This window comes from Prunus mume, linkage group LG4, assembly GCF_029339155.1.
Source record: "Prunus mume cultivar Tortuosa linkage group LG4, ASM2933915v1, whole genome shotgun sequence".
NCBI lineage: Eukaryota > Viridiplantae > Streptophyta > Magnoliopsida > Rosales > Rosaceae > Prunus > Prunus mume.
Window position 1 is genome coordinate 11,788,047 of NC_142701.1, and position 25,743 is coordinate 11,813,789.

Sequence of the window (25,743 nt, forward strand, 5' to 3'; positions counted from 1 at the left end):
ATAATTAGTATACAAATATTGCGGGAAGGTGAAGGTGGACCTAAAAACAAACAGCCCGGACCTTTTTCCTTATTTGGACCTATCGGCGTACCCAAGCGGTCCATTTAACAATTAACAACTCCCACTTATATTTTGGGTGGGGTTGGTGATCTGAGAAGAAGAATAGATAAATAAAAAGATTTATTTAATTGTTAGTTGTTTACTCGGTCATCCAAATTTTAGTGTCCTAGCTAGGTGTTAGCTTATAGGTATATTTATATGTATATTTCTAAAAAAAATATGTATATAGAGTTTCGATAGAGAAGTTCGGTTGATAATCAGTTTTGTAAGACTCACTCCGCATTGTATTTTAATAATTCAAACATTTGTTTTAGGTATGGTGACAATCTTTATGCAAAATTACGTTGGGTTTCTAAGCTTAATATTGATATGAATAAAAAATACATTAAAAAGGGCTTAACATTGACATCCATGCATACGACGACCACGTATAAATAATCGTCTTAGTCTTCGTATAGTCTTCACCTCACCAGCCAAGTTCTAAATTTGTCAACTGTTTACATATATATAATAGAGCCACCTCTCCACCCACCTAATGTCAATTGTTGTTTCCAGAGAAATATGGATTCTTGTTGAACGAGGAGTATTACTGATTTAATTCAACTGTACATGTTGGATATTTGGATAATTTGGACTGGTGCTACGCTAATCCACGCACATTGATGACTAACGCTAGTAAAACTCTTTGATTTATAGGATTATGTTTGCCATTTTGATTTATTTAGTCTCCACCATGCATCATACATGGTTGGGTGTCGCTAAATTATCAAACCTCATGTACCAATGGCATGGCAATAGATGAGAAGTTTGACATGAGGAGCCCACAAAATGACTCAGAAGAAATTGGAAAGGAAGTGGGTACGGCCGATCACAACTGAATAGTATTCAAGGCACATGAAATATAATATTCTGACTATTTTAATAATTCTTTAAGAAAAATAGAGAATTTTCATCCTCTTGTGCATGTATAAATATCCACAGAACTTATCAAAGGAAACAAATCACACCAGTCCTCCTAATCGTACTTCCAAAATCTCTCCCTTTTGGCAAGGGAAAAAAAGAAAGAGATTTTGATTTCCAAGAATAAAGTAGAGCAAGTGGGGAAAAGTAAAGAGAAGAATTTTTCAAACTCCACCAACCCATTTCCTCTGCTCCCTGCTCAGTTTCCAGAAGAGAGAAACCAAACCCCTTCCCCCTTGTCATTCAACAAACACCAAATAAGTAAGTTCTTCATCCCTTGTTTGGTTGGCAAGAAAAGTTCACACCTTCAACTAAAAACCAAGAATTTGGTGTTGAGCCCAGTTGAGGTATTCTGTTTCCTTATTTAGAAACCCAAATTTCAATTTTCTCATAAACAAACAGAGCATAAAGCTATTCCATTTTTGCTAAATTCTTTTTTTTTTTCTTAACATTTCAGAAGGGTAAGTAAAAAATGGACGGAACAGAGAAAATGAAAGGTTCACAATCACATCAGAGGCACCATAGCCATAGCAGGAGCATAAGCAGGAGTTTTAGCAGAGCAAGTTGGAGAATGGAAGAAGTGTTTGTGAGTGCCTCGCTCTCTCGGAGAAGCAGCCACGTGGATGAAGATGAAGAAGCTCTGAAATGGGCAGCCATTGAGAAACTGCCCACATATGATCGGCTAAGAACCAGTATCATCAAGTCCTGTGTGGAAACAGAACCTCAAGGACACCACCACAACAACAACAAAGTGGTGCATAAGGAGGTTGATGTTCTAAAGCTCGACATAAACGACCGTCAAAATTTCATTGACAGGATTTTTAAGGTTGCAGAGGAAGACAATGAGAAGTTCTTGAAAAAGTTCAGAAGTAGAATTGATAAGTAAGTTCTACCATGATTACACTCTTACGTGCAACCGGGTGTATATTTCTTCTTCTTTTTTTCTCTCTCATCTCTTCTTTTTGTTGATATTTAGTAGAAAACCATTTTTAATAACTCATCATTAAAACATTTACTCTTCCAGTAAATAATCACATCTCTCACAAAAGTGAAACTCACTTGCAGTCTCACTTATGCTAGAGAAGAGACGTAATTAAGAAAAAAAAAAGTTTAGTACATTATTATTGCTTCTCTTAATAGTAAAGGTCTTGAAAAAAAATATGAATAAAACAAATGGAATGCATATGCCTCTCGCATTAATGGATGCAGGACCTACTAATATTTGTGATTCATGTAACATTTCAGGGTAGAGGTGTTCGGCCTTTAGAATTTGTTACATGAGAGATTGATGATGCATCAACAATGTCATCCATGTATCATTACTTAGATATGGTTAAGTTTTATTTAATTAATTAATTGCATGGTCGCTTTCATACATAATTTATCATTGATCGCTTTCGTTTGTCGTTTCTTTTACCTTGATTAGAGGCCAAATGGAACATGAAGATGTGAAAAACAAAAACTAGCTTAAGTCGCTGTCTTGGTGAGCATGGTAAAAGGCTTGTGATGCAAGCCGAATACTAATTTATGAGTTCTATATCCAAACTTAACTTTATTTTATTGTTTTGTTTTCGGGGATATATATTCCATCATGCTTGTGTCATTTTCTCATGAAGGGTTGCTTAATATTGTGTCTCTTTCATTAATTTCTTAAGGGACAAACAATTAGGTCAAGAAAAGAACTTTCAGGCTGCTCTTTTATTGTAAAGGGAATCAAATTGAAGCATATTAATTATGGTTAATTAATTAATTGACTTGCTAACGTGTAATAATTGATTACAGGGTTGGGATCAGACTTCCAACAGTGGAAGTTAGGTTTGAGCATTTGACCGTTGAAGCCGATTGCCATGTCGGCACCAGAGCTCTTCCCACCCTCCCAAATGTTGCTCGGAACATTGCAGAATCAGCTCTTGGCTTAATTGGGATTAGATTGGCTAAGAGAACAAAGTTAACAATTCTCAAAGAAGCCTCTGGCATTATTAAACCATCAAGGTAAGGTTTACAGCAACTAATTAGATGAGGTCATTAGTTATTGATTTTGATTAATTAGAGTTTTTGTAACCTTTTTTTTTTTGGTTTGTAGGATGGCCCTTTTACTAGGTCCCCCATCCTCAGGGAAAACAACCCTTTTGCTGGCACTAGCTGGGAAATTGGACCCAGGCTTGAAGGTCAGGGGTCAAAAGACACTGTTAATAAAATAGGGTTTATGACAATAATAATAACTTTTTTAAAATTATTTATTATTTTTAAATATTGAACAGGTTAAAGGAGAAATCACTTACAATGGGTACAAGCTGAATGAATTTGTGCCGCAGAAGACATCTGCATACATTAGCCAAAATGATGTTCATACAGGAGTTATGACAGTCAAAGAAACCCTAGATTTTTCAGCAAGGTGCCAAGGGGTTGGTACTCGATACGGTAACTCACCAAACCCAAACTCAGACTCAAATTTGGCTCTCTTTATTTATTCATTCATTTATTTGCAATTTTGGAAATGATTTTGATAATAATTTTTAAAATTATATTCGTTGGGTTTTATATATGTAGAACTTCTTTCTGAGCTTGCTAGAAGAGAAAAGGCCGCTGGAATATTTCCAGAGCTAGAAGTAGACCTTTTCATGAAGGTATATAATATTTTGTATTCATAAGATTTATTTATCTAACATCCGTACATCCGTATAAGAGAATTTCTGTAATCTAATTTTTTTTTGGCAGGCTACTTCAATGGGAGGAATTGAGAGCAGTCTCATTACTGATTATACTCTAAAAGTAAGTATTTCTTAATTATATATATATATATATTTTTCTTCAAATTAATTATTAAAGGTGGTGACAAAAAAAAAAGTGCTAGTGCCACCGCCTTGGTTTGCTTTCATATTAATTACGAAGAGATTTTCCACAACCGGATCATGAATGAAAGGCACAGGTCACCAACAATACCAAGTCAAATTAGATTTTGTTTTTGTCAAAATTTTCTCCTCACACACCTACTTTGTTTGCGGACTGCTGTCTATCTGAACACATTCTTGGATAATGAGGGCCCTTCTTTGCACTTTGGTTGGTGACCAACCATGTTTTCAATACCAATTTACTAAAACACCCTTTACAATGTCTTGCTGATTAAAATAGTGACGAAGCGCATGACCTCATGTAATTGCTGACATGATTTTGTATTGAATTTGGAACAGATTTTGGGACTTGATATTTGCAAGGATACAATTGTTGGAGATGAGATGCAGAGAGGGATTTCTGGTGGGCAGAGAAAACGAGTTACCACAGGTCCTCGTACACTTTGAATTTTCTTTGTCTTTGAGAAAAGCATGTATCAAATTATTATATATAATCCCCCAATCTAATTAAAATAAAAATATTTTATAGGAATAGAATTTTTAATTATTGTGTTGAAAATTTAGAAAGAAAAAGGGACCTCCTCTTTTTTGTTTTTGTTTTTGTTTTTTTCCTCTTCATAGAACTATCTCCCTTGAGTCTTGAAAGGTCTGTCTTGGACGGGAAATATTTTATGAAGAGTAATTTAACGACTTTTTATTATTATTAATAGGCGAGTAGAGAATCAAACTTGTGAACTCTTCCGAGTTCCAACCATAAAAATAGTAATTTAATTAACTACTTACGTAGTACAAATATAATTTACAAATTCCTTCATCTTTCCAAAGGACCATAAGACCATAAGTTGTTGCTAAATCAATTCGAATACCCTAATGGACCAATATCAATTCTAAAAGACATACCTTAATTTATTAATAAGTAGATTCTAATGTATATATTGATCATATGAAAACAACTTTAAACAATTAATTTTTTTTAGGTCTTTTTTTTCTTTTTATGTTGATTAATTAAATTTATTATCGTACCGTCAAAGTTTTCTAAGAAAATTAAAACTGAAAAATCTCAAATTAGGAGTCATAGTATATTATAAAATAAATATTTCATATAAACTTCATATGTGCAATTTTTTTTTTCGTAAAAGTTTTCTTGTATTAAAAAATATTTATGTGCATGTACAATTACAATGTGTTGACAAGCTCAAAATATGGTGAAATACAGGTGAGATGATTGTGGGGCCTACTAAAACATTGTTCATGGATGAGATCTCAACGGGTCTAGATAGCTCCACGACATTTCAAATAGTGAAGTGCCTACAACAAATTGTACACATCACTGAGGCCACCATCTTGATGTCCCTACTCCAACCTGCTCCTGAGACGTTCGATCTCTTTGATGACATCATCCTTTTGTCGGAAGGCCAGATCGTCTACCAGGGCCCACGTGAGAACATTTTAGAGTTCTTTGAGAGTTGTGGATTTCGATGCCCCGACCGAAAGGGAACCGCCGATTTCTTGCAAGAGGTAAAATCTTGATAGGTCTCACTTAATAAATATGATAGGTTGTGATTAGTAGTTAACATGTTGTAGTTTAGTTTGGTTTGGTTTGGTTTGGTTCCGGTTCGGTTTAGGTCTCAAATCACATGTTGAATAATGAAATATCGCCGTTTGAATTAAACCTAGTAAAATAATTAAATTACACCAATTCATTTAATGATTAGTTTGGTTAAGTCAGTTCACTTTCTAAGCAATTAAGCAATTTTTTCAGAGAGATGTCATTCAGATACGAATGCCATAGTGATTTTATTTTATTTTTTCATATTAGAAGGTTAATATCAATGTCGAGATGAAATAGTAAAATGATGATACCAAATAAGAAAATGTCATTGTTAAAATAAAATAAAAATATGGAAGCTTAGTTTGGTTTAGACAATTTCTAAATGAGCCACTAAACTGATTGCAATTTGGTTGGACTGCATTCAATATTACATTTTTAGTGTTAAAACGAATCAAACATATCCGGGTTTGATTGGATCGGTTTGAATGGTTTGAACAGATTTAACAGCCCATGAAATTGTGCTAATCTGAATCCATAATTTTGATGGGCCAATTTTCCAACCCATAACTGTGTTAAACATTCTCAGGTTACATCAAGAAAAGACCAAGAACAATATTGGAACGACAGAAGGAAGCAATACAGATACGTATCAGTTACAGAATTTGCAAACAGGTTCAAACGCTTCCATGTGGGCATGAGGCTCGAAAATGAGCTCTCAATCCCTTTCGACAAGCCTCGCGGCCACAAAGCAGCTCTTGTGTTCACAAGATATTCAATACCCAAAATGGAGCTTCTCAAGGCCTGCTTTGACAAAGAACGGCTGCTCATTAAGAGGAACTCCTTCATCTACATCTTCAAGACGGTCCAAATTATAATAGGTGCATTTATAGCCTCCACCGTTTTCTTGAGAACCGAAATGAACACTAGGAATGAAGATGATGCAGCAGTTTATGTTGGTGCACTTATATTTTCCATGATCGTTAACATGTTCAATGGTTTTGCTGAGCTCTCTTTGACCATTGCAAGGCTCCCTGTGTTTTACAAGCACAGAGACCTACTCTTCCACCCTGCTTGGACTTTCACTGTCCCATCTGTCCTGCTTGGGATTCCTATATCCATCTTGGAATCTTGTATTTGGATGGCCATTACATATTACACCATTGGATTTGCACCAGAAGCTAGCAGGTACAAAATTTGTATGCTTTATTTCATTTATGTCTTTGGTTTTTCAAGAAACTCTGAGTTTGAATATGTCAAAATATTTGCAGATTTTTCAAGCATCTACTGTTGGTATTTTTGCTCCAACAAATGGCTTCTGGGATGTTTAGGCTTATTGCAGGAGTCTGCAGGACCATGATCATATCGAACACTGGGGGCTCTCTCACCGTGCTCATTGTTTTCATGCTTGGAGGTTTCATAATTCCTAGAGGTTAGCATGAAACTGAATATTGAATGTAGTTGTCAAAGCAGTCAAAAACCTACAAAAGATGAGCACGGTTAGTACTTCACTGAATCATCAATGAGTTTGCTTCATTTTTTACAGGTGAAATTCCCAAGTGGTGGATTTGGGGATACTGGGTTTCACCTATGACATATGGCTTCAATGCTATGACTGTAAACGAAATGTATTCTCCGAGGTGGATGAACAAACTGGTATGCCATACAAGGCTCTTCCTTGCATGCATCATTGATGAGCTAGATTTGTTTAACAAAAAGGTTAGATTCTAAAATGGACTTCATTGTGTTGCAGGCTTCAGATAATGTTACCAGATTGGGTGTGGCAGTGCTAAATAACTTTAATGTTTACCCTGACAAATACTGGTATTGGATTGGAGCTGCCGCTATTCTTGGGTTTGCAGTTCTCTTCAATGTCCTTTATACACTCGCGCTTATGTACCTAAACGGTAAGAATCAACATTCCTTTTATGTCAAACACGGATTTTCTTCTTTTATTTGTTGTTTCAAAGTGAAGATTTTAATGCTCTTGTTTCAATAAACTAGCTCCCGGAAAGCCACAAGCCATAATATCCGAAGAAGTGGCAAACGAAATGGAGGCAGACCAAGAAGAATCAAAGGAAGAACCAAGGCTTAGAAGGCCCCCGTCAAAGAAAGACTCATTTTCTAGATCTTTATCTTCTACTGATGGAAATAACTCAAGTAAGAAACAGAAAACTCGAGGCAATTGAAATGTGAAAATAATTTGTTATCCAAGTTTCTTATTGGACTAAAAATCTTTTAGGAGAAATGACAATCCGGAGAATGAGCAGTCGATCCAATGCCAATGGACTAAGTAGAAATGCTGATTCGTCTCTTGAAATTGCCAGTGGTGTTGCCCCGAAGAGAGGAATGGTTCTACCCTTCACTCCTCTTGCAATGTCCTTTGACAGTGTTAATTATTATGTGGACATGCCCCAGGTAAGAGATATTTCTTTTTCCCTCTACACTCTTTATGAACCTGAAACATCATATTATATTCCAACTTCACTACTTTGTACAATAACAGGAAATGAAGGAAGAAGGAGTGGCAGAGGACAGGCTGCAACTTCTTCGTGAAGTAACTGGTGCATTTAGGCCTGGGGTCTTGACTGCTCTAATGGGGGTCAGCGGGGCTGGGAAGACAACTTTGATGGATGTCTTAGCAGGAAGAAAGACCGGTGGGTATATTGAAGGGGACATTAGAATTTCTGGGTACCCTAAGAAGCAAGAAACGTTTGCAAGAATTTCTGGTTATTGTGAACAAACAGATATCCACTCACCCCAAGTCACTATCAAAGAGTCACTGATTTACTCAGCTTTCCTTAGGCTCCCTAAAGAAGTCAACAATGAGGAAAAGATGGTAAAATCATGCCCTGCAATACTTCTCCGAACAATCCATAGCGTGATTATTTAAATTCTGAAATGCATGCTCTTTGTTTGATGATAATTGCAGATTTTTGTAGATCAAGTGATGGAATTAGTCGAGCTAGACGGTCTCAAAGATGCTTTAGTGGGGCTTCCAGGAATTTCAGGGTTGTCAACTGAACAAAGAAAGAGGTTAACAATTGCAGTTGAGCTTGTTGCTAATCCCTCAATCATTTTCATGGATGAGCCAACATCAGGTCTTGATGCAAGGGCAGCTGCAATTGTTATGAGGACTGTTAGAAACACTGTGGACACAGGGAGAACAGTTGTCTGCACAATTCATCAGCCTAGCATTGATATCTTTGAGGCCTTTGATGAGCTGCTACTGTTGAAGAGAGGAGGACAAGTTATCTACTCGGGACCCTTGGGCCGCAATTCTCACAAGATTGTCGAATATTTTGAGGTATTTTGCCTTCCGAAACTTTTTCAATTTCTTAATGTTGCACAAACAAATAAACAAATGCAGTATTATCTAAGTCCGTACTTATTGATCTATTCCAGGCAGTTCCTGGTGTGACAAAAATCAAAGAGAAGTACAATCCAGCCACATGGATGCTAGAGGCGAGCTCGGTATCAACTGAGCTTCGGCTTAGAATGGACTTTGCTCAACACTACAAATCATCTTCCCTGCATCAGTAAGTAAAAAACAAACCAAAAAGTTTAGAAATACTAATAGTTTGTAGGGTCCAGAATTTGGCTGACTTTTGGGAAATGTAAATTCTTCTCTATGACCAGGAGAAACAAAGCTTTAGTAAAGGAGTTGAGCACACCACCAGCAGGAGCAAAAGACCTCTATTTTACGACTCAGTATTCTCAGTCATCATGGAAGCAGTTCACGTCTTGCCTCTGGAAGCAGTGGTGGACTTATTGGCGAAGTCCTGATTATAACCTTGTTAGATTCTTTTTCACCTTGGTAGCTGCACTTCTGCTTGGAACTATTTTCTGGAAGGTTGGCACTAAAAGGTATGCGCTTATCTCTACTTAACTAGTTCAAAACTTCAAGCAGGGCTCTTTTTGCTACATAAAAATGCCTCCGAGAGTTTACATACTACTGAGCTATTTGTCTTTGTTCCACATTCAGAGAAAGCACAGCTGATCTTTCCATGATTATTGGGGCTATGTATGCTGCTGTGCTTTTCGTTGGAATCGATAACTGCGCAACAGTTCAGCCAATTGTTGCGATTGAACGAACAGTTTTCTATCGAGAAAGAGCTGCTGGGATGTACTCTGCATTACCTTATGCACTGGCACAGGTAAGTGAGGGGCCTTATATGCTTACAGTAACTAAAATTTTAGACAAATTCACCATCCAATTCACAAGACATTATTATATCATAGTTTTGTGCTATCAAATTCTCCACCTCAATCTAACTGATTCAAATAAAACCATATATATGGCTTGCAGGTCATTGTTGAAATACCATATGTGTTTATTCAAACTACATATTATACAGTGATAGTGTATGCTATGGTGAGCTTCCAATGGACAGCAGCAAAGTTCTTCTGGTTCTTCTTCATCAACTTCTTCTCATTCCTTTACTTCACATACTACGGAATGATGACCGTTTCCATCACACCAAACCACCAAGTAGCAGCCATATTCGCAGCAGCATTTTATTCGGTCTTCAATCTCTTCTCAGGTTTCTTCATCCCAAGACCCGTAAGTAGTAGTTTCTTCTTCCCACAAGCACCAACTTTCAAATTCAATTATAAAAAAACTCATGTGATTTCTTGGTTAACATTACCAAAATGGTGACCAAGTAATTGAAACTCATTAAACGTATGCTAACGCGAAGTTCTTTAACTTTGGAATTTTCAGAGAATACCCAAGTGGTGGGTTTGGTACTACTGGATCTGCCCAGTGGCATGGACAGTGTATGGATTGATAGTGTCGCAGTATGGTGATATTGAGGACCCCATTAGAGCACCTGGGATCACACCTAACCCTACTGTGAAAGGGTACATAGAGGACCATTTTGGATATGATCCAAACTTCATGGGACCAGTGGCTGGGGTTCTGGTTGGCTTCACACTCTTCTTTGCCTTCATGTTTGCCTACTGCATAAGGACACTGAACTTCCAAGTTAGATAGAAACATTCTTGTTATATTGTACGTGTTATATATGCTACAGAAAGTGAGACATGTAAATATATGTAAGAATGTCCCCCAAGAACAGGGGGCAATTCTTTAAGCATGATGAATTGTTCTCTTGAGAAAGTAAGTGAGTTAGTATATATATATATATATATATATTTAAGGTTGCTGATTTTTTGTTACCGATGATGAAGATGAGTTTAGTTGACAGCTCCTTCAGATTGTACCTGAAATGTTAAGGGTCTATCTTGTAATTTGTTTGTATTACTACCAATACCAAAGACAGACGATATTGTTTAATCACATTATAAATTTTAGTGCCTTTTTTTTTTTGGTCGAAATTTGGCGCCTTTTTATAGTCAAAGAGTTAGCAATGTTTTTTGGCTGGAGTAATTGAAGTCATCATTCTATTCTATTACTAAATTCTTGACAAAATTCCTAGTAAGATTCCTGTTCAATCCCAAGAATTAGCAGGCTAATGCTGAAATACCACATTATTAAGTGACCTAATGCAGTGTATGCTATGGTGAGGTTTCAATAGACATCAGAAAATTCTTCTTTGTCAACTTCTTCTCATTTCTTTTGGGCCCGGTTAGATGGATTGATTGCAAATTTAAGAAATTAGATGACATTTGTAGGGGTTTTTTTTCTTCTGGCAGCAAGTGGGCTGGAAAGAGCAATCTGATGCAAGTGTCCCCTTGTGTCTGAGTTCGAAGATCAAGCCCCAAGGATGTCTCGAAAGGGTGATGACGCCTTAGGAAACTCCTTGGTTACCTTCACCAATGAAAATGACAACAAATTACAGATAAATATTCTAGCTTGGCATGAGTGACTTATGGCATGTGAGCAAAAATTATCATGGGTTTAGCACTTTAGGAGAGAGATGTGTGGGTTCCTATGAGGTACAGAGGTTCTAATGGAGAGGGAGAGAGGTTCTAAGGAGGTTTGATGAAGAGGGAGAAGGATGGTGAAGAGTTTTGGGTGACTTTCGCAGTTTCTGGCAACTTGACAGTGGCTCACAAAGCTTCTGTCAATCTGCCAAAACAGGGAAAATAAAGGAAAATGAGGAAGGATAGCACGAAAATTCCTGGGTTTGCATGTGAGAGAGAAAGCTTGCTCTCTGAAGGTTGTGGGTTGTGTTGTGTTGGGTAGAAGGGGTCCTATTTATAGCTGCTGGGAATGGGTCTTCTCCAAGAAACCCTAATGGTTTCTTTCCAATCTAGCTAAGCTTTCCTCTTCCTTTCTTCTCCTCTTTCTTGACTTACCTCATGAAGGCAAAAATAAGTTCTGCCCAATCCCACAAAATCAGGGATTTTTGGGAGCTCGAGGCTTCAGCGGCTTCAGAGGAGAGCTTCCATTTTCACCCATCTTCTTTCTCTTCTTTCCTCCTCTTTTCACGGCCAAATTTGATTGAGGAAAGAAAATGGGTGCGCCTGCTGGTTTAAGGGATAACATCTTCCCCTGCGTGCCAATACCCCTTGGTTTCTTGAATGCTTGCACTTGGAACTTGTTCTCCCAGCAGCCCCTCACATGTGAATCTTTGGCTTTCTTCGTGGTCTTCTGCTTCAGCCAAGTGCTGAAGGCCTTGGACTGCTTTTATTCAAATGGTATAGGCCCTTTAATATAGAAGACCAAGTCATCTAATAAGTGGGTTAAATTCACCAAGTATTTGGGCTTTATGAGCTATCTAAAGTAATGAGTTATTTTAGTTGGGCTATTCTAGTTGAAGCAATTGAGCTATTTCCTCTCTTGTGCTTACCCACGTTTGAGCTTAAGAAAATGGGCTTGAGTCCCGAGGCCCCCAAACGACCCGAGACTTCCATTTCTTGGCCCATCAATGGGCCCCATGACAATTCGTTACCATCCATACCACAACCCATTCAAGCAAGCCCCGGACATTTGAGTGGCTTGGGCCCACTTAAGCTTGTAGTGTGATTGGGTGTGAAATAATAATTTTCCGCTTGGCATGGCATGTTGCTTGGCATGCTTTTAAATATGGCGCTTGATAGGATAATTGGCATGGATTTGCAGAGCTAAATGCATTTTATAATTTTAATCTCAATTCCTAGCTTGACGGATTTTTTATTTAGCATGGCGTGCGGAGTATGACTCGTGTATGTCATACCTTCATATGCTCCAAATCGGATCTTTTTTCAATAATATATCTTCTTGGGCTAGAAATTTATTCGGGCCCAACCATGGATTTTTTGGGCCTCAACAACATTATAAAGTAAAATTGTTTGTTGAAGTATTACAATTTATATATGCCAAGATTTAGACAAAAAACAAATGGAATTCAAATAATTTCTTTCAGATGTAGTCATTTCAAATGTACCAAATCTAATTATTTCAAACACCAGGCTCGTGGGCCTTTGAGCTCGACCTATTGGCACAATCTTGATTTAGGCCCGACTTTAATCCACTAGGTCTTTAAATTCAGGTCAGCTTCTCTCAAGTGGGTCTCAAGGAAAATTCAGGAATAAACACCTTAAGAGTAGATTTTGCCTCTCAAAGACGATGTCTCAGTGCATTGTCATCATTTCATATTATGTGAAGAATTTGGTTTGATGGCCCCTTTTTGCAAATTAAGAGCTATGAATTTTCCACATTATCAACAAATGAATTCACAAAATCAATACACAAATCAAAACAATTAAACTACAAGATAAAGCATCTCTAACAGCCTCTTCAACAACTTGAAATTATAAAATCGGTGAGCCACATCAGAAAAACTCTCTCCAACATCCTATTCAACCTCAGTCATCAAAGTTGAAACCTCTTTCTCTCTCTTCAGGATGGTAAGTTGACTTTGGCTCTTCAAACATTTAATTTTACTTTGGAAAAACAAAACCTACATTGAAAATGTTAATAACATGCATTTTTTTCTTTTCATATAATAAATACATAGACATTTTTCACATGTTTTCGTATTTTTCATATTTTTTAATGGTATTTCATTAATTGGATTGAAGAGTATGTTGTCGTCTCTCTCTCGTCTCAAACCCTCAATTCTCCTTTCTCTTTAAGCAAGGCGTGGTAGGGCCTCCTCCCCCTCCTCCTCCTCCTCCTCCTCCTCCTCCTCCTCCTCCTCCTCCTCCTTTTCCTCCTTTCTCTTCCTTTCTGAATCTCTCATTCTCCTAACTTTCTACTCTGCTTGTGGGGAAAACTTGACTGGATTGTGGAGAATGTGGAGTTTAGGGGGTGGGAAGTTTAGATATGTATCTAGATCTACATGATCTTGGATTTTCTAGCTAGATATGTTTGGATCTTGGGTTTGTTTGGTTGTTTTTTGTGTGTTCTTATTCTAGGTACTTGGTTTGGCTGTGACAGTAGCTATAGTGGCGGCATCGACGACATCGACAATGACTGCTATTTGGGGCTTCTTTTCGAGTCTGCCTTCTTTCAAGCCATAGTCATGGGTTGGGGTTGGATGTTGCTAGTTTTTAGTTTATGTTTTGGTCCAATAAGTGCATCAACTCTGTTGAGTTTGATGCGTGGTTGTCGTTTCTCTTCGGAAAAATTTGGGTTTATAAGTTGCGTTATGGGTGATGTACTTGATTATTACAGATTTGAGGCGATTAAGCACGACTGTCTGTGGCCCTGTGTGGCATTAAGTTGGCCATGCGTGGCTTTAAGTTGAGGTGTACCATATAAGTTTGATGTTGTGATTAGATCACTCTGTGTTTGGTGTAGCCCTTCGGGGCATTTGTTTTAGCCCTTTAGGTTTTTGTATTTGTACTATAAAAAGCAAAAACTTCAGAGATTCCCAAGTAGAAAGCAAAGCTTTACCGTAGTTAGGAGAGTCCCCGGTGACTTTGTAGTGTAGAGTCGCGATCAATCCCAATGTGACTGACAACTCCCATATATGCCTTAAAAAAAAATTTGAAACCCTAATTGTTGTTTAGGTGTAAAAGTACTGTTCTTGACTTATGTCCCTTTAATTTAATTTAATTTTTGTTTTGAAAAGGCTTCACAAAGGTTTACATATTGAAAAGACTAAAAACCCTTGAAAATGGATGGAAAATTGGATGACGTTAAGGTCAGATAACAAATCATGAATTTTGAAAACTTAAGGTGACATTTCGCTTAAATTTTTCTTTAAGGTGACAAATTGATACTGATGTATAAATTAGGTGACATTTCTACAAAAATCCTATTTATAAATGCAATCTCCCTAACGTTTGGCAAAAAAATAAAATAAAGAGTCTATTGGAGCAAAAATTATTCAAGTAGCAAATAAACCTTTTCAAATTGTCACATAAGTCAATAAACTTTAATTTAAAGAGTTTAATTTGCTACTACTATTGGAGATGCTCTAACCATTTATGTGATGATCAAATCAAATCGAAGATTACTGACAATAATTGAAAAAAAGAAGATTAATGACAACCCAAATAAATGAGGAAACTATATAGGCCTCTGAATTGAATTGTTCCCTTTGGGAATTAAAGATGCCTTTTATGATGACGATGACTTTTGTTGGGCAGCATTTTTGGTCATGCAGATCTAGTCATAATACATGTAAATAAAATAAAATAAAATCTCAAATTACCAAAAATATTCACACACACAAACAACTGCAAGTGCATGGAATTCATCAAATATAAATTGAGATTTGAAGGATTTGAGACCATTGGGGTCCACTGAATAATAAAGATTTGGCGAAGCCTGATGGCTCTGTGTAGATGACTTTCTTGTTTACCAGCCAAAACTACACATTGCAAACACATATATGAAAAGTTGATGAAGAGGTGACGAAGTGTTGCAATCAAATTAAACAATGTTTGTGTTGATTTCAAAGTCACCAAAACTTTCTGCAATATTGTCATGCAGATTACCTACAACTAATATGTGAGCTAAGAATCAAGTATTCATGTACCAATGTCAAATGCGTTGTAATGTAAAAGAAAAAACAATTCAAAAGATAAAAATATCTCAAAGTTGAAAAAGGAAAAAAATTCCACAACATATTCACAATATGAAGAAAAAAATGAATTCAAAACAAAAGGAAAGAAATTACAAGAACTTAACAAATAAAGAAGAAGATTTCGTCACTTGATTTTGTAGCTAATATGGTAGCTATTAATTTAGCAAAGATGGGATATGTTTATTCAAATCCTTCTAATTTGATTTTGTATTTTTCTTTCTTCGGTTATACATAGAACTGTTTTTGATATATATGGTTATAAGATCTGTCGAGGATTCTCTTTGTAAATTTGTTTCATATTTAAAAAAAATTAATTGGTAGCAAATCTGGTAATGCAAAATGCATTGAATCATGTATGAAACTGAAAGAATGGATTTCAATGTGACATGGAATATGTAATTTTGACACATTGCAACCATGCAATGCAACATAAAAGCCTTTAGTATATATACATATGGTCAAGCCAATGGAAGCCACCAAGTGGAATTGCAGTGCACAACTTCTTATGTAATTTGAATACCAACAGTCTCTTTAATTGAAAGAAAATAATCTTATTGAAAATTGTTGCTCTCTTGTGCATGTTTAAATAGGCACAAACTTTTCCAAGCAGAGCAGAGTAGATGCATTGCATTGAATTGCACCAGTCCTCTGCACCACCTGCAAAACTGAGAGATTTTAATTTCCAAGAATTTGAGCAGAGAAAGTGCATAAAACCAGTAAGTGCTCTCATTTCAATTGAAATGCTGTATTTCTATAGCCAATTACAATCACCACTTACATCAACCTCAGTTTCTTGAACATATATTTCAATTATTTTTTCAAAAATTGGAGCAATCTGGCCATCAAGTTTCTTAATTTATGATCTGGGCAAGTTCCATTTTCTCTATATTTATTTGGTTTCAGGCAAGGAAACTAAAAGAAGAAATAAAATGGAAGGAATAGAGAAAGCCAAAGGGTCTTCAACAGAAATCTACCATAGCTTGAGCAGAAGAAGAAGCAGAAGCAGGGGGGTGAGCATGGAGGATGTGTTTTTAAGCACCACGCCCTCTCGACGAAACATTCGAATAGATGAAGACGAAGAAGCTCTGATATGGGCAGCCATTGAGAAATTGCCAACATATAATCGGTTAAGAACAAGCATCATCAAGTCCTTTGTCGAAACCGATGATGATGATGCTCAAGGAAATAAGACCAACAAAGTCATACATAAGGAAGTGGACGTTCTGAAGCTCAACATAACCGACCGTCAAACATTTATTGACACCACTTTTAAGATTGCAGAAGAAGATAATGAGAGGTTCTTGAAAATGATCAGAAGTAGAATTGATAAGTAAGTTCTTGTTCTGTATCTCTTAAGTTCTTGTTCTAAACTGAATATTTTAGGTTTTGTTACAATCTTTTTAGGCGGCTAAAAGATTAGTGTCATAGTAATTTTTGCATGTTCGGATAAACCACGTGGCTGACTTACCATCCAACAGACATGGAACATGTGGAAATATTGTTCATTTCGGCCAAATGATAGTTTTTGGTCTCTGTGGTTTGGCCGAAGTTCTACTTTGGTACGCGTAATTTCAACTTTTCGGATTTTAGGCCACTAGCTTACTAGAACAACGACTTAATTTCGTAAAAAAAAAATTCGTTATGTGTTTTCCCTTTACCCTAATAAACTTTTGCGTAAAAAGCGCATGGAACATTGTACATGGAGTTAATAATTTATTTATTTGCTCATATTGTAATTGATTTCAGGGTTGGGATCAAACTTCCCACAGTGGAAGTTAGGTTTGAGCATTTGACAGTGGAAGCCAATTGCCATATTGGCACCAGAGCTATTCCCACCCTCCCAAATGTGACTCGGAACATCGCAGAATCAACACTTGGTTTAATAGGGATCAAAGTGGCTAAGAGAACAAATCTAAAAATTCTCAAGGATGCCTCTGGCATTATCAAACCATCAAGGTAAGGTACATCATATGATAGCAGCTTTTAGGCTGCTAGGGGTTGGGTTTAAAATTCAATTTCACTAAATAGTTACTTGCTTCCATTATTCCTAAACTATTGGAAAAAGAATTGTGTGTGTACAAATTATTCATCCCGTGTTCCTAATCAGTGCATAATTGAAGTTACTAGGGGTGGTTTCGGTTCAGTTGGTAATCGAGTACCGACTGAGAGTTACCATAAAATTTGTTGTCGTAATTTTCAAATTTTAGCCAATAATTTGTCATTTTGGGTCATCTTTATTCATGTTTTGTTGTAGGATGACCCTTCTATTAGGCCCTCCGACTTCGGGGAAAACAACCCTTTTGCTGGCATTAGCTGGGAAGTTGGACCCAAGCTTGAAGGTCAGTCCTCAGCTCCACTGTGTGCTTTGAACTAATTTATTTATCATTAGCTTGACCTGTTATACTATAATATAAAAACATTTTCAAACAATTTTCCAATCTGAGTCTTTAATTAGCCATGAGATCTGTGTAACAGGTTAGTGGAGAAATCACTTATAATGGATATAGGCTGAATGAATTTGTGCCACAGAAGACCTCTGCATATATTAGCCAAAATGATGTTCATATGGGAGAATTGACAGTCAAAGAAACCCTAGACTTTTCGGCAAGGTGCCAAGGGGTTGGGACGCGATATGGTAAGTAACTGCAGCCAAACCAAACCAAACCATATCTTAATCCATTATCGAAGTAAACTCTCTTCATTTATAAGTAGCTTCGGAAATGAATTTGGTAGCATTTTAACAAAAATTATGCATGGGCCATAGAACTTCTTTCTGAGCTTGCTAGAAGAGAAAAGGAGGCTGGAATATTTCCAGAGCCAGAAGTAGACCTTTTCATGAAGGTATATATTTTTGTGATTTCACTAAACCCCGCCTTCTATGCATTGATTTTTTAAGCTTATATATCTGAATTTCTGGTTTTTTTTTTTCCAGGCTACTTCAATGGGAGGAATTGAGAGCAGTCTCATTACTGACTATACTCTCAGAGTAAGTAAATCCCAACTCAAAATGAAATCACTCTTCTTTCTAATTTGTCTCCAACTTTACTCACTGCTGGTTTGCCTCTTTTATTTCCTTGCACTTTGGCCTGCGACAACCATTTTTCAAACAGAAATATACTTAAACAAGGTCTTTGAAAGTCTTTTTTATTCTCAGAAACCACTGAAATGGTGGAGAAGTGTGACTTTATCTAATTGGTATAATCATTATATGTAACGTCATTATATTTTTTATTAAATGATACAGATGTTGGGGCTTGATATGTGCAAGGATACCCTTGTAGGAGATCAGATGCAGAGAGGGATATCTGGTGGGCAAAGAAAACGAGTTACCACAGGTACTTGTGCTTGTTACACTTTGAATAACAACCTTAATCCTCAAATTAGGAGTACTGTTTAGAATAAATTCATATTTCAAAATTACTTCAAATGCACAACAATGTTTATAATGTGTTGACAAAGTCCAATAAATATGCTCTAATATAGGTGAGATGATTGTCGGGCCTACAAAAACATTGTTCATGGATGAGATATCAACGGGTCTTGATAGCTCCACGACACATCAAATAGTTAAGTGCTTGCAGCAAATCGTACACATTACCGAGGCCACAATCTTAATGTCTCTACTCCAACCTGCTCCTGAGACGTTTGATCTCTTTGATGATATCATCCTCTTATCAGAGGGCAAGATCATCTACCAGGGCCCACGTGAGCACGTATTGGAGTTCTTTGAGAGCTGTGGATTTCGATGCCCCGAGAGAAAGGGAACTGCTGATTTCCTGCAAGAGGTAAAACTATGATCAGTCACACTTTACTATACGTAGGTTGTGATGCATCTTCTAGCCCATTAAAATGCTGTGGTCCTTTGCTAGTCCAGTTACATCCTAGCAAGCTATTAATGTGCTTTCAATTTTACAAACCATAATTTTGTTCAAGTTTTTCAGGTTACCTCAAGGAAAGACCAAGAGCAATATTGGGGGGACAGAAGCAAGCCATACCAATACATATCCGTCACTGAATTCGCAAACCGATTCAAGCGATTCCATGTCGGCATGTGTCTGGAGACTGAGCTCTCAATCCCTTTCAATAAGGCCCAAGGCCATGGAGCAGCCCTTGTGGTCAAAAGATATTCATTACCAAGAATGGAACTTCTGAAGGCCTGTTTTGACAAGGAATGGCTACTTATAAAGAGGAACTCTTTTGTTTACATTTTCAAGGCGGTCCAAAGTATTATAGCGGCATTTGTAGTCGCCACCCTATTCTTGAGGACGCAAATGCACACTAGAAATGAAGATGATGGTGCACTATATATTGGTGCACTTTTGTTTTCCATAATCCATAACATGTTCAGTGGTTATGCTGAGCTCACATTGGTCATTCAAAGACTCCCTGTATTTTACAAGCATAGAGACCTCCTTTTCCACCCTGCTTGGGCTTTCACTCTCCCATCTGTCCTACTCCGGATTCCTATAACCCTTTTTGAATCCACTGTTTGGGTAGGCATTACATATTACACCATCGGATTTGCACCTGAAGCCAGCAGGTATTATTACATTTGTCTTCTTAATTTCATTTGTAACTTCATGTTTCTATACATATTTGGCTTACTAGCATACATGGGTTGAATGTTTCACACTTAAAACACTGTTACAATGGTTGTTACTTGTTAGGATACTAATTGCAGCTATCAAAATATTTGTAGGTTTTTCCAGCAACTATTGCTGGTATTTCTGCTGCAACAAATGGCTACAGGGATGTTTTGGCTTATTGCTGGAGTCTGCAGGACCATGATCATTGCCAACACTGGCGGGTCTCTCATTCTGCTCTTTGTTTTCATGCTTGGGGGTTTCATAATTCCTCGAGGTTGGTATGGAACTGAATATTAAATATAGTTTGCAATGTAATAAAAAGAAAGAAAAAAAAAACCAACCAAAATTGAGTGATTTAATACATTAGTGAACTATCAAAAAGTTGCTTAATTTGTGACAGGTGAAATTCCGAAGTGGTGGCGGTGGGGCTATTGGGTTTCACCTATGACATATTGTTTCAATGCTATTACTGTAAAAGAAATGTTTGCTCCGAGGTGGATGAACAAAATGGTATGATATACTTGAGTTCGCCTTTTCATACATCATGGCAAGCTAACTAAAAATAACTTCTAAAATGAGCTTCATTGTGCTGCAGGCTTCAGATAATGTTACCGCATTGGGTGTAGCAGTGCTTGAGATTTTTGATGTTTTCCCTGACAAAAACTGGTTTTGGATTGGCTCTGCAGCTGTTCTGGGGTTTGCGGTTCTGTTCAACATCCTTTACACACTCACACTTACGTACCTAAATCGTAAGAATGAATGTTTTTTTATGTCTAACAAGGAATTTATTCTTATATTTGTTGTTTTCAAGTGACGATTTCTCATGTTCTTGTTTTAATAAATTAGCTCTTGGAAAGCCACAAGCCATAATATATGAAGAAGTAGCAGAGGAAATAGAAGCAGACCAATCAAAGGAAGAACCAAGACTTAGAAGACCCAAATCAAAGAAAGATTCATTTTCTCAATCATTAACTTCTTCTGATGGAAACAATTTAAGTAAGAAACAAAACAATGTTGGCAATTTTACTTCTGTAATGTGAACAATGTTATGCATATTTCATATTGGACCCAAAAATGTTGTAGGAGAAATGGAAATCCAGCGGATGAGCAGTCGATCTAATGCCAATGGACTAAGTAGAAATGCTGATTCAACTCTTGAAGTACCCAGTGGTGTTGCCCCCAAGAGAGGAATGGTTCTTCCTTTCACTCCCCTTGCAATGTCCTTCGATAGTGTAAATTACTTTGTGGACATGCCCCCGGTAATATTAACTGTTACCTATTTCACTCATTTCACTTCAAATTTTATTTTATTTTTTCTCTTTTTAACGCATATTCACTTCAAGTGTTTAGTTGTAACTTGTGATCATAAACTTTATTGGTGCAATTAATTACCATGGCACATAGATTATAAATAAATGATTGATTTTAGTCCTACATCTATAGCTAACTTTATATCATCTACCTTCATTACTTCCCCAGCTAACTTCATTTACTATGACAGGAAATGAAGGAAGAAGGAGTAAAAGAGGACAGGCTTCAGCTACTTTGTGAAGTAACTGGTGCATTTAGGCCCGGTGTCTTGACAGCTCTAATGGGAGTCAGCGGGGCTGGGAAGACGACATTGATGGATGTGTTAGCAGGAAGAAAGACAGGTGGCTACATTGAAGGCGATATTAGAATTTCTGGCTTTCCTAAGAAACAAGAAACTTTTGCAAGAATTTCTGGTTACTGTGAACAAAATGATATCCATTCACCGCAAGTCACTGTCAAAGAATCTTTGATTTACTCAGCTTTCCTTAGGCTACCTAAAGAAGTCAGCAAAGAGGAAAAGATGGTAAGACTTGTAATACTTTTGTGAACAATGCATAGCTCAATTATCTTAATTTTAACCTACGTTCTATAATGTTTTCAGACTTTTTTAGAAGAAGTGATGGAATTGGTCGAGCTAGACAATCTAAAGGATGCTTTAGTGGGGATTCCAGGAATTACAGGGTTGTCAACTGAACAAAGAAAGAGGTTAACAATTGCAGTTGAGCTTGTTGCCAATCCCTCAATCATTTTCATGGATGAACCAACATCAGGTCTTGATGCAAGGGCAGCTGCCATTGTTATGAGGGCTGTTAGAAATACCGTGGACACCGGGAGAACAGTTGTCTGCACAATTCATCAGCCTAGCATAGATATCTTCGAGGCCTTTGATGAGCTGCTACTCATGAAGAGAGGAGGACAAGTGATCTACTCAGGACCATTGGGGCGCAATTCTCACAAGATCATCAAATATTTTGAGGTACTTACCCGCCTAAAACTTTTCATTATCTTGATATTATACAAAAGTAAACAATGCATTATTATCCAAGTCCATGCTCATTGACCTGTTGCAGGCAGTTCCTGGAGTGCCAAAAATTAAAGAGAGGTATAATCCAGCCACATGGATGCTAGAGGTGAGCTCAGTAGCAACTGAATTCCGACTTGGAATAGACTTTGCACAACACTTCAAATCATCTTCCTTGCATCAGTAAGTGAAAGGAGAAAGTCACCGGAGTACTAAAAATTTGTAATGTAAAGTGCTGGCTGGCTTTGAGCTAACATGATTTCCTATCTATGACTATAACCAGGAGAAACAAAGCTTTAATAAAGGAGTTAAGCACACCACCACCAGGAGCAAAAGACCTCTATTTTCGTACTCAATATTCTCAGTCAACATGGGAGCAATTCAAATCTTGCCTGTGGAAGCAGTGGTGGACTTATTGGAGAAGTCCTGATTACAACCTTGTTAGGTTCTTTTTTACCTTGGTCGCTGCCCTCTTGCTTGGATCTATGTTCTGGAAGATTGGCACTAAAAGGTTTGTCACTTTGTGCTCATCTCCACTTAACAAGTTCAAATGTCAAGTGCGAAAATAAGCACTTCAAGAGTTTGTTTAGACCAATTACTCGGTTATTTATCTCCATATGCAGGGAAAGCATAGCTGATCTCACCATGATTATCGGGGCAATGACTTCTGCTGTGCTTTTTATTGGAGTTAATAACTGCTCAACAGTGCAGCCAATGGTTGCAATTGAAAGAACAGTGTTCTATCGAGAAAGAGCCGCTGGGATGTACTCTGTATTACCTTACGCACTGGCACAGGTAAGTTGAGGGTTCTATGCTTATATTAACTCATTTTGATGTATACATATAATGTTATCTACCGCAGGTGTCAACAGGCTAGTTATTTAGGATTCCAATATATCCGAAAGTGTAAAACATTACTATATAGCTAAGTTTCACCCGATCAAATTCTCTGTTCAATATAAGTGACTCAAATGAACCATATTTCATGCAGGTCATTGTTGAAATACCGTATGTGTTTGTTCAAACCGCATATTATGTGCTGATAGTGTATGCTATGGTGAGCTTTCAATGGACAGCAGCAAAATTCTTCTGGTTCTTCTTTGTCAGCTTCTTCACATTCCTTTACTTCACATACTACGGAATGATGACCGTCTCCATCACACCAAACCACCAAGTAGCAGCCATGGTGGCATCAACTTTTTACTCATTCTTCAACCTCTTCTCGGGTTTCTTCATACCAAGACCCGTAAGTAGATATTCTTCTTCTCACAAGCAGCTATGTTTTGGAGTTTAAATAATTTGTAGAAGTAAGCTAACAACTCTAGTTCTTTACCCTTTGAATTTTCAGAAAATACCCAAATGGTGGATTTGGTACTATTGGATATGCCCGGTTTCATGGACTGTGTATGGGTTGATTGTGTCGCAGTATGGTGATATGGAGGACACCATTAAAGCACCTGGGATTTCACCTGACCCTTCTGTGAAATGGTATGTAGAAAACCATTTTGGATATGATCCAAATTTCATGGGATCTGTGGCAGGGGTTCTTGTTGGCTTCACAGTTTTCTTTGCCTTCATGTTTGCTTTCTGCATAAGGGCCCTCAACTTCCAAATTAGATAGAGGAAGCTCCTTGGTATACACCCCAAGTTATACATATTACAAGAAGTTCGACATGCAAGTATAGGTGGTAAGAATGTAAGGAGACAGTTTTATAAGCCTTGAATTGTTATCCCTTAGAGCACTTCCACCCATGGTGTCATGGCAAAGGGCAAGGGCAAGTAATAGCAGACACTATTTACGTAGATAGTGACTGCCCTACTCTTTTTTATTTTGCTTTTCCACTCATTGTCATGGCAAGTGAAGGCAAGCACTATTCACGTGAGATATGAGAAGAAAAATTTGTATGGAGTTTTAGTGTGGAAATACATGGCTAGGTATTTATAGAAAAAAAATTCTGAATATTTTGGCTTTTTTTGTTTTGGGTAGTTAAATTGGTTTATGATGTCACGTTAATGTCAACATGAGATTAGCAAACCCAAGCAATAGCTCAAGCAATTCTTGCCTTTGGGCTTGCCTGGGTAAATAGGGCCCATTTTTGCCCGGGCTGCCTTTCATTGCTGGGGAGCTTAAACCTAGCCTATGCTCCCTTTCGCCCTGGCAAAACTAACCCGCTGGGAGTTCTCTTAGGAAATTCAGTGACATGCAACTTTTTAAAGATGCTAATGCTACTTACTGATGATAATTACTGTCAAATAGGAACCTTTTCTGAAGTTACAATACTTGCTGCCTTTTTAACAGTAATTAGTTTTTTTTCCCCCTACTTGCTGAGGTTACAAATAAACTAAAAATTACTCTCTCTTTTTTTGTTTTTTGGAGTTATTCTTTTATTACAATTGCCAATAAAATCATGTTCAAGCCCACAAATGAAGTAAACGCCCATTAGCCCATTTGCATCTTATCTAATTTACAAAGTAAGTGTTACACACAACCCAACATTTTCACCAAGTTTGGTTTACCAAATTACTACATGCGGTAAATAAATTTCACCAAGTTTTGTTCACTAAATGATGTGTTAGTATGTCCTTAATTTATTGGCTTTTCATAAATAGATCCATTGTGACATGAGATTTTATACAAAAACCTTTAAAAGAGGCTATTTAGAGAGAAAAGTAACCTCAATTAGCCACTTGTCATTTTCTAATTGGTTCATAATATTTTATAAATTTTTCAATCACAACATGGAGTTCTCTAAAGAATTGGACTCGGAAGGTTTTTTAATTTTTTTATAAAATGTCATGTTAGAATGAGCTTATTTATTAAAAGCTACATATCGGCCCATTGTGAACATCATTTATTTTAAACTAGAAAAACTCTCACATGCGTACATACATTACACATCATTCAGTGAATGGATTCAACGAAAAACAGTTGGTGCCTCTAGTCTTATTGCATATGGAAGTAAGTGAAGTAGAAATTGTGATTTTTTCGTTATCTTGAGGAGTGTGCAAAAACAAACCAAACCACGTGAAACCGACTAATTTAGATTTTTTTCCAATTTTCAGCATGGTCAGAAACTAGGTGCTCTAGGGACAGCATTTGAGTGTGAATAAAATTTTATTTTTCAACCATAAAATAATGATAATAGTATCCCTCGTTACCTTTAATTTTATGCTAAAAGAATCCTAAAATTAACTAAGTACATCCTACTACCAAATTATTTATTGAATTACTCATTTACCCAAATGTAAAATAACCAAAAAGGATATATTGAATTGTGAAACAAATATGATTTTAATAAGTACACCATACTCATCATATTCAACCCAAATCTTTCTTCTTCTTCTTGTTTTTTTTTTTTTTTTTTACCAAAAGGATATCTACTTTTCTTCTTCTTCTTCTTAAAAAATCTGAGAGTCCACAAAACCCTCAAAACCCCAATTTTATTTATTTTATCCCATCGCCTTTCTTTCTACTCTC

General features: G+C 36.9%; 2 protein-coding genes across 2 annotated transcripts; both read left to right on the plus strand.

The window, feature by feature from the left end:
• Positions 1-1,059: 1,059 nt before the first annotated feature.
• Positions 1,060-10,761, plus strand: LOC103327841 (ABC transporter G family member 29-like). Its single transcript, XM_008230207.3, has 22 exons — positions 1,060-1,367; positions 1,478-1,902; positions 2,803-3,012; positions 3,104-3,188; positions 3,282-3,441; positions 3,571-3,647; positions 3,739-3,792; positions 4,212-4,302; positions 5,089-5,390; positions 6,011-6,609; positions 6,693-6,853; positions 6,968-7,077; positions 7,175-7,328; positions 7,426-7,581; positions 7,664-7,839; positions 7,928-8,260; positions 8,354-8,728; positions 8,827-8,960; positions 9,061-9,288; positions 9,407-9,578; positions 9,731-9,985; positions 10,145-10,761. Exons 2-22 carry the CDS (start codon positions 1,493-1,495, stop codon positions 10,415-10,417), a joined length of 4,515 nt encoding a protein of 1,504 aa, XP_008228429.2. The 5' UTR covers positions 1,060-1,367; positions 1,478-1,492; the 3' UTR covers positions 10,418-10,761.
• Positions 10,762-16,265: 5,504 nt separating this feature from the next.
• Positions 16,266-24,452, plus strand: LOC103327840 (ABC transporter G family member 29-like). Its single transcript, XM_089050879.1, has 21 exons — positions 16,266-16,677; positions 17,094-17,303; positions 17,602-17,686; positions 17,823-17,982; positions 18,112-18,188; positions 18,280-18,333; positions 18,592-18,682; positions 18,831-19,132; positions 19,289-19,887; positions 20,047-20,207; positions 20,334-20,443; positions 20,529-20,682; positions 20,780-20,929; positions 21,017-21,192; positions 21,435-21,767; positions 21,846-22,220; positions 22,315-22,448; positions 22,549-22,776; positions 22,889-23,060; positions 23,257-23,511; positions 23,614-24,452. The coding sequence occupies exons 1-21, from the start codon at positions 16,277-16,279 to the stop codon at positions 23,884-23,886; spliced, it is 4,500 nt and encodes a 1,499-aa protein (XP_088907005.1). The 5' UTR covers positions 16,266-16,276; the 3' UTR covers positions 23,887-24,452.
• The last annotated feature ends 1,291 nt before the right edge of the window (positions 24,453-25,743 follow it).

Coding starts and splice junctions, on each gene's coding strand:
- LOC103327841 (XM_008230207.3), top strand. CDS start 1,493: ATGGACGGAACAGAGAAAATGAAAGGTTCACAATCACATCAGAGGCAC. Junction 7,582..7,663: donor TACTGATGGAAATAACTCAA/GTAAGAAACAGA, acceptor AAAATCTTTTAG/GAGAAATGACAATCCGGAGA. Junction 9,986..10,144: donor GTTTCTTCATCCCAAGACCC/GTAAGTAGTAGT, acceptor TGGAATTTTCAG/AGAATACCCAAGTGGTGGGT.
- LOC103327840 (XM_089050879.1), top strand. CDS start 16,277: ATGGAAGGAATAGAGAAAGCCAAAGGGTCTTCAACAGAAATCTACCAT. Junction 19,888..20,046: donor TTTGCACCTGAAGCCAGCAG/GTATTATTACAT, acceptor AAATATTTGTAG/GTTTTTCCAGCAACTATTGC. Junction 20,208..20,333: donor GGGTTTCATAATTCCTCGAG/GTTGGTATGGAA, acceptor AATTTGTGACAG/GTGAAATTCCGAAGTGGTGG.